This window comes from Carex rostrata, chromosome 2 (genome assembly GCF_964058835.1).
Source record: "Carex rostrata chromosome 2, lpCarRost1.2, whole genome shotgun sequence".
NCBI classification, from domain to species: domain Eukaryota; kingdom Viridiplantae; phylum Streptophyta; class Magnoliopsida; order Poales; family Cyperaceae; genus Carex; species Carex rostrata.
This window is the reverse complement of record NC_135919.1, coordinates 12,587,129-12,595,934: the sequence shown is the minus strand read 5'-3', so window position 1 is coordinate 12,595,934 and position 8,806 is coordinate 12,587,129. Positions and strand designations below refer to the sequence as shown.

Here is an 8,806-nt window from a genome sequence, read left to right as displayed (position 1 = left end):
TCGGTGGTAAGCATCATGTACTGATGCTGAGCACGGTGATATTGTTTAAACCTACAGCCGAAGTCTCTCTCTCATGGGTGGCGCGGCCAAGGTGCTCTCGCTCCTCTCAGCACCATTGCCTCTCCTACCGGGCCGTGCCTCAGCCTTTTTCCGCCTCTCTACTGCTGCCGCCTTATCCTCCTACCGCTGTTTCAGCCTCCTATCCGACCCCCCTCGCCGCTCAAGCTCCACCGTCAGCTCCTTTCGCCGGCTACAAAACCAGACACTCTCCAATGAGACTCCCTTCCATGATTCGTTGAATTCACAGCCTGAAGCTGTGGCTCCTGCGTGGCCTGAGTGGGCACGGCTTGTTCAGTGGCTCACTGACGAAGGGTATGTAAATCGAGCACTCGCCGCTTCGGATGGATTTTGCGGAGATGATTTTTTTAGGAGAGGGGATTTGCCAGAGGAGTTTCTCAAAGCAGGCCAGGCCTTCATTTTGTTTGCCAGAGAAAATCCTGACTTGCTGAGGTGAGTTTTGTAGAGTACATGATTCATAGTTGACTTGTTGGTCCTATTAAGTAAATATTATTATACCATTTTGCATATTTGATATCTTAATTTTTTTTTCATTGCTCAATTAGGTCCATGTCAAAGAAGGAAATCGGGATTGTTGTGGATAGTGGATCACCTTTTTTGTTCAAAGATGGAGAAAGTTCAACGAGACGATTGACAAACTTCTTGAATAGCGACAACAATGTAAGTATTTGAAAGAATGACTGTTTTGTGATATAATAATGGTATGTTTTGAACTGTTATGCATACAAAATCTTAATTAATTACTTGTCAATTAACAACTATCATTATTTTAATCAACATCAGGTGCTCCAACAAGAAAAGGCAGAGACAATTGATCTTGTGCGTTTCTTACTGAGCTATGCATCTAAATTTGAAAATAATAGCACTAATGTAGTTAGCAATGCATCTGTAAACAATCTACTGGTTGAGTTGGTTACTCTGAGCGGCACCACTGATGTACCCAATTTTATGGATCCAAATCAAAGGCAACCTCTTTTGCAACAACAGGACCAGTTGTCTAGGCCTCGAAGTCAAATTATTTCCAGGAAACCTGGTGATTGGTTTTGTTCAAAGTAAGTGTGTTGCATTCTTACTCCCATACCCATCTTTCTATCATTTTTATTGAATATTAAGTGGTTTATTCTTTTCCATAAGCAGGTGTAATTTCATGAATTTTGCAAGAAATACTAAGTGCCTTGAATGTAGTAAGCCAAAGCCAAAAAGGATATTGACCGGAGAGGAGTGGGAATGTCCCCAGTAAGCAATTTTTTTTATTATTTTTGTAGGTTTCTTCATTCATTCCAATAGTAAGTGTGCTGACAACATTTGCAGTATGGTTGTGTCCAGATAGTTTAGGCTACCTCTACACGAGATCTTAATACCAATTAATTTGTGTTGATGGGTGTTGGTGTCAAGCCTTATTGGTATCCTGATGATATTTTACATTTTTTTTTGAAATGATGTGATCACATTGATTTCTTTAATCCATCCATGAGGAAAGTACTGTCATGAAGCTAAAGTGAATTTTGCCAAAAAAATTTCGAGCAAATGACCAGAATTTTCCAAAGTGGCTAAGACTAGAGTAGGCAAAAGAATCGTGAGCATGTAATATGAAAGGTTCAGCTCTCAAACTTGTACATTGCAGGTGCGATTTCTTCAATAATGGAAGAAACACGTCTTGCCTTAGGTGTGACTGTAAAAGGCCAGGAGAGGTTCCCCTACCTTCTACCAACCCCAGCAAAACCTCGACTCTTGAAGACATACTCAACAAAAGCACAATTGAAGTTTCATCAAATGCACCACATAACATTAATAAATCAGGTAGCAAGTACGCACCCATCAAGGATTCTGCTGTTAGCCAGACAGTAGACAGAATAGTCGGCCGTGAACCAAGCAAGACTTCTTGGGAGAACTTAGTAAACCAAAGACAGGAGTTAGGTCATGTCCCGTTTAATCCACTACCACCTGATATGTTTGCCAAAACCAAGACCAGAGAAATGGAGGTTAAGTCTAATCCCTTGGAAGACGAGGGACTTCCTCAGAAGATGCCAGTGCGAAAAGGAGAAAATCGATTTGTTGTGAGTAGAAAGAAGGACCGTTCGCTGACCTCACCACAGTACAAGAGAAGAATGTCAATGGAACAAGCAAATAATAGCAATTCTAATTTTGTACCATTTGTGCCATTACCTCCGGACTATTTTGCAAAGAAGAGAGAGAATAAAGTACCGGAAATGGGATGCGTGAGTGAAAAGACAGAAGAGATCAATACTAAAGGCATTGACATAAATTCCTCCCGTGAGGCCAATGACTCAACAAAACAAAGAAACAGGTCAGAGTATGGCACTATACAAGTAACTAATAGCAATCCCGATTTTGGACATTTTGTACCGTTCCCTCCAGAGTATTTGACTAAGAACAGAGAGAATAAACTATCAGAAATGGGACACATGAATGAAAAGACAGAAAAGATTAACACTAGGGGCATTAATGTAAATTACTCCCATGAGGCTCCTCTGTCAGCAGAACAGAAAAACAATTCAGAATATAGCAATAGTGGCCGTACTAATTTGTTTCCCATATCCCATGAAAATCCGAATAGCCAGTCAAGCAGTGGAGACTTGAATAGCAGTTACTCAGCTCAAACAAGCAACCTTTCTGGCTACAATGGGGGTTGGAATAAGAGCCTTGAAGGTTCATCCGTCAAGGAACTCAACCCAGTTGACATGTCTGAGGAGGCAAAGGCTGAGAGGTGGTTCAAGCGTGCTGCTCAGATTAAGGATATCTCTGAACTGGAGAACATACCTGACGAAGATTTCCCGGAAATAATGCCAATGAGAAAAGGAGTCAATAGGTTTGTTGTTAGCAAGAGAAAAACTCCTCTGGAGAGACGGTTGGCTTCGCCTCAGTACAGAAAAAATCTATCTACTCTAAAATCAGATCCAGAGAAGGATAAAGGTGTAAATTTGGATCGATCTTAATTTCTTTGTTGTTTTAGCATTGATCTGAAATTCTGAATGGGCTGTTAGTTTCTTCTAGTATGGGAGTATTATCTATATAACCATTATTTATAATTTGTCAAAAGAGGAAACTTGGTTATATACAAGAGAAGTGTACACAACAGTTCCAGTTTGTCTCTCATTTTTTTTTTGTACGATGCAAATACACTCGGCAAGATATACAAATGTATCTATCTGATTTTAGCTGCTTAGTAAAATTTTGACATAACAGCAGAATACTGAATTCTAATCAATAAAGCTCTGACCATTTGATCCGAATAAAAATAAATTAAACCGTTCTGTCCAGAATTCCAAATAAAAGTCAGCATTGAACAGGGCAGCCCGTGAACAAACGGGCCGAATAAATGAATTGTTATTGAACGAAACTATAAACGAGTTGGGCTAAAAGCCTCTGATCCAGATTGTATCGTTCAACTTGAATACGAGCCGAATTTCGAAAGGTCTAGCAGCTCGATTTGAAACTCTCTTTTGCAAAATCGCAATAAATTAATTAACTCATGTTTTGATCATATTTTCAATTTCAAATTAATTAATCAACCCATGTTTGGCACTTCGTTGAACATTCAGGCAATGAAAAATAAATGATGAATAAATAAGAGATTGATTAAAAAAAACCACGTAGAAGTGTATTAACCCATCTCTAATCGACCCAAATGACGGAACACGCCTTGAATACAAACGAAAATGTTAAGGCTGTCCGTCTTCCTAAGGTAATATAAGTTTTTTTTTTTTTTTTTGAAAAATAGTGATATATACCACCGATTTCATTGAAATCAGAAACTATAGCATATTCGATCTAGTATCTAAAATTGATACCGAAATCAAATATGACAAGTCTTTTTACTGATGTTCAAAACAAAAGCAACAATAAGAGGAAATACCAAAAACATCATAACATGTACAAAACAAAAGGTAGCAACATAAGAAAGTAAGTACTAAAACATCATAACATGTCCAAAACTAAGAACTACAAATCTAATAAGTCTTCATCTTCCTCCTCTCCTCCATACATTGGAGATGGGGGGTTGCCATTGCCAGAACCCTGCATATCTACCACTGGTGTGTGGCAAGGGACAACAGAAGGTCCATCGCTTGGGTCATATCGGGACTTCTTGCCTCTTCCAACAGAATGAGATCTGAAAAATCCTTAATATCAAAAGGCATTATAAGATTTAATTTGAAAAAATAGTTATCCCCTCTAGATTCACACCAAAATTGAGTCAAAGAAATAATCTTAGTACCAATAGCCTTAATGGAACATGGGAAACTAACATTAAAGCATAATATATTTCTTTCTAACCAAATAATCCATAGAACAGTCACTCTTAATAATTCAACTAATAATCTATCTTTTAAAGGAATAGAAGCATCAATCATCCATAATTCATCCAAAGTATAACAATTATAAATAAAATTATTATGATTTGCAATCCAAATCCATATTAATCTAATAAAAGAGCATTGAGTGAACAAATGATTAGTGCTCTCTGGCTGATCACAAAAAACACACGTAGTATCCCCTTGCCACCCTTTAGCTACTAAATTGAGTTTGGTAAGTATTTTGTCCCTTCTAACCAACCATAAGAAAATCTTTATTTTCAAAGGAATATGAGATTTCCAAATGGTTAAATACTCTTTATTTGGTATACCCCCATATTTCAACCACTTATAAAAAGAATGAACAGTAAAATTATCGTCCTTAGACCAACGCCATATAAGCTTATCCTCTAACTGATCAAATAAAGTAAAATATTGAAATTTAAATTGCAAAGCATTCCATTCTACTAAGTAAATGCCCGTAAGTTCTCTTGAAAGACAATTGTAAGGAGTTAGCAAAAGCATCTGCCACAGAAATAAACCTATTATAAACAATTGAAAATAAATTTGGGTAAAGATGTTGCAAGGCATGTTCAGTAAACCATCTATCTAGCCAAAAAGCAGTTGTTCCACCATTACCTATTTCTTTATTAAGGCCTAAATTAATTACAGCATGATATTTTAGAATAGATTTCCAAAAGGGAGAACATGCAGAAGGGGTAGTTCTGAAACCGTATTTACAGTGAAGAATATATTTTCATATACCAGTAACATAATTGTCATGAAATCTTATCCACCACTTGACTAGAAAAGCTTTATTCATAGTTTTCAGATCCAAGATACCGAGACCACCTTGGTCCTTACCCTTACATACTATATTCCATGCAACCAAAGAATATTTTTCCTAGTAGAATTACCTCTATGCCATAAAAAATTCCTTCTAATCTTATCTATTTTATGCCTAATTTTTGTAGGTAATCTATAAATAGACATCCAATATAGAGGAATAGCTGACAAAACTGAATTTAAAAGAGTAACTCGACCCCCTAAAGATAATAAAGACCCTTTCCAACTTTGAAGTATCTTTTTAATTTTATCAATTAAAATTTGCCAATCTATATCCGTAAGAGACTTATTATTGATTGGAACACCTAAATAAGTAAGTGGAAGATTAACTACTTTACATTCTAACACAAAAGATAATTCATCACATTCCGATACAGATAAATTGAGAGGGTACATCTCACTTTTCTCAAAATTTATCTTAAGACCTGAAACATTCTCAAAAGTCAAAATAAGCTATTTAATATAATTCAAGATGTTCTTATCGGCTTTAAGGAACAACAAAGTATCATCCGCAAAATGTAAATTCAAAATATTACCAAAATTCAAAAAAAGTTTCCTAAGCCCTCAATATATCCCCCTACTTTTGCCCTTTGTTCTACTGCCTTCTAAAGTTAATATAATCCATGTAATAAATCTATGACCAAAGCCCCTAACATGCATTACTTCAAAAAGAAAATCTCAATTAATATGATCAAAAGCCTTCTCAAAATCTAGTTTGAACAAAACTCCCTTCTGTTTTTTAATCTTTACTTGATGCAATACTTCATGTGCAACAACAACATTATCAAGAATAAACTTACCCTTAATATAAGCTGTCTGAGATGGATCAATAATAGTATCCATGACCAAAGCAATTCTATTAGCTAATAATTTGGTAATAATCTTATAACTACAATTAATTGAACTAATGGGCCGAAATTTTTTAACTGTAATGGCATCACATTTTTTAGGAATTAAACAAATTGCAGCTAAATTAAATTTAGATACATCCAACTCATGGTTGAAGAAAGCATTAAAATTCTAACTAAATCATCCTTAATAACATCCCAAAAATTTTGATAGACTAGAAAAGACATTCCATCTGGGCCAGGTGCTTTAGATGGGTTACATTCAAAAACTACCTATTTAATCTCCTCTAAAGTAAAGGAAATTTCTAAAGAACTACTTTGTGCGAAAGATAAACTTTCAGAATCTGACCATAAATTAGACTGTAAGGTAATTAATCTAGTGGAAGAGGAACTCATAAGACTTATATAATAATCAGTAATGTGTTTTAAAATAATGCACTGATAAAAAATCATCACACCATCAATTTCTAAACATCTAATAGTATTTTTCTTCTTTCCAGAAGAATTTGTGACATGAAAAAACTTAGTATTAAGATCTCCCTCTAGAAACTATTTCAATCTAGAATGTTGTTGCCAATATTTTTCCTCCTCCAAATAGATTTTATGTAATTCAAATTGACAAAATCGCCAATCCTCAATTTCAACATAAGATAGGTTATGGCCATCCAAATGTTGTTCGTAAACATCAATTTTATGAAGTAAACTAGACTTAATTCTTTTTTTTCTCCTCTAACATTTGAACTCCATCCTCTTAATTTCCTTCTCAAGAATTGCATTTTTAGTTTCCAACTTAAACCTAAATCAATAGTCAAAGGGAAAGATATCCACCAAGAAGAAAGTAATTCATGAAAACTTCATATTCTAGTCAAGATTTATCAAATCTAATTAACTTGGAATGATGAATAACAATTGCTTGTGTATAAAGGATAATAAGATTATGATCTGAATAAGTTCTAGGGAGGGAAAAGAGTCTAGATAAATTAAAATGAGCATTCCAAGTGGTAGAACAGAAAACTCTATCCAATAAAGCTTGGGAAGGGGAGTTAAAGGACCTTGCCCAAGTGAACTTATGATCAGGTAAAGACAGCTCCATTAATTGATTATTTCTAATAAAATAATTGAATCTACTACTAATTATATGACTAAAAGTTAAACCAGTCTTTTCAGACCGCATTCTAATCATATTTAAATCTCTCATAATAAGTCAGGCACTAATACCCATATTACCAATATCTTGCAATTCTAATAAAAAATCTCTTCTATCGGCAGAAGTCAAAGGGCCCTAAACAGTAGTAAAACACCATTCAAAATTATCTATTTTATTCTTAATATGCAAAGTAATGGAGTGTTGTCTAACATAGGAAGCAATTAGAAAGAATAAAGAGTCATTATATCCAACAAGCAAACCCCCTAAAGCACCATTAGAGCGTTTAAATTCCCATTGATTAATAGATGTACTTAAAGCTCTTAAAGTCCTATCATGAAAATTTTCTTTCTTAGTTTCTTGAACACACGCCATATCAATATGATTATCTCGAAACAAATCACTCAAGTGTCTACGTTTAACAGACATCCCTAACCCTCTTGCATTCTAATTCAAGAACTTAACCATGTAAACTAATATTGCCCTCATGCATTATACCATCTAAATCATTAGGCTCAAGCACTATACCACTTATGTCAGAACTAGAAATATAACCATTACCTACAGTATTATTAATCACAGACACTAGTTTAGGTTTAGAAAGAGATCTAATAGATTGCACTATCTTAATGTTGTCCTCTAAAGTATCTCCTAATTTAATCACTGACACTAGTTTTCCTGGTGAATGGCTAGTTCCCATGGATTATGAACATCCACAGCAGCATGGGGAGAAGAAGGCACAGAGGGAGCTGCCCAAGGATCATGATCAAGTGTATAACTAGAGACAGCAGCAGTTGACGAAACACCACAATCATTCAAATTTTCCAAAGGAGAGTATTTATTGCTTAACTAGCCTTGAAACAACACCATCTTAGTAGAAATTGGAGAAGGGGGCAGAGAAGGTACCGGCTTTGGAGAAGGGGGAATTTGGAGTGGTTGAGTAGGTGGAGGAGAAGATGGAAGAGGTGGTTGAGAAGTTGGTTGATTCAGCTGAAAGGAGTGAGAAGAATGATAAAGGTGTGAAGGTGGAGAAGAGGGCTGAGTCGGTAAAGATGCCGGCTGAGAAGGCAGTTGAGACGATTTTGGGCTAAGTGGTGACTGGGACAGCTGATGTAGCCTGTCAGAAGGCAATTGGGGGTGGATTGGCTGAAGAGTTGTCAAAGATGGGTAAAGGTTAAGCTGAGACAGTGGCTGACAGGGATGATGGTTTGGCTGAAGAGTTGGCTGATATTTTTTGAGGAGGTGGCTGATAAAGCTGTTGAGACGGTGGAGGTTGTGGCTGAGACAGTGGAGGAGGTGGTGGATGAAGCTGCTGAGCCAGTTGAGAAAAAGGTGGTGGATAAGGCGGTAGAGGTGGAAGATTAGGGAAAGGAATATGAAATTGAGGTTGAGGAATGAAGGATGGTAGTGGAGCAGGTAACGGAAGATGAACAAAAAGTGTCGGATGAACAGGTTTTGGCGGTTTTGGTGGCTGAGCAGAATGAAACTTAGTAGAGGAAGTCACCCCATGGTGGCACACTGGTGGAGGTCTTCCTTCTCCCTTAACTACAAATTGGATCCAATGATAATGAGAAATT

At 36.3% G+C, this 8,806-nt stretch overlaps 1 protein-coding gene across 1 annotated transcript; it reads left to right on the top strand.

Annotated features, from left to right (window-relative positions):
- VAR3 (zinc finger (Ran-binding) family protein) lies at positions 1–3,175 on the top strand. The gene is made up of 5 exons (XM_078325493.1): positions 1–510; positions 624–738; positions 862–1,130; positions 1,216–1,314; positions 1,703–3,175. The coding sequence occupies exons 1-5, from the start codon at positions 74–76 to the stop codon at positions 3,033–3,035; spliced, it is 2,253 nt and encodes a 750-aa protein (XP_078181619.1). The 5' UTR covers positions 1–73; the 3' UTR covers positions 3,036–3,175.
- Positions 3,176–8,806: the final 5,631 nt, after the last annotated feature.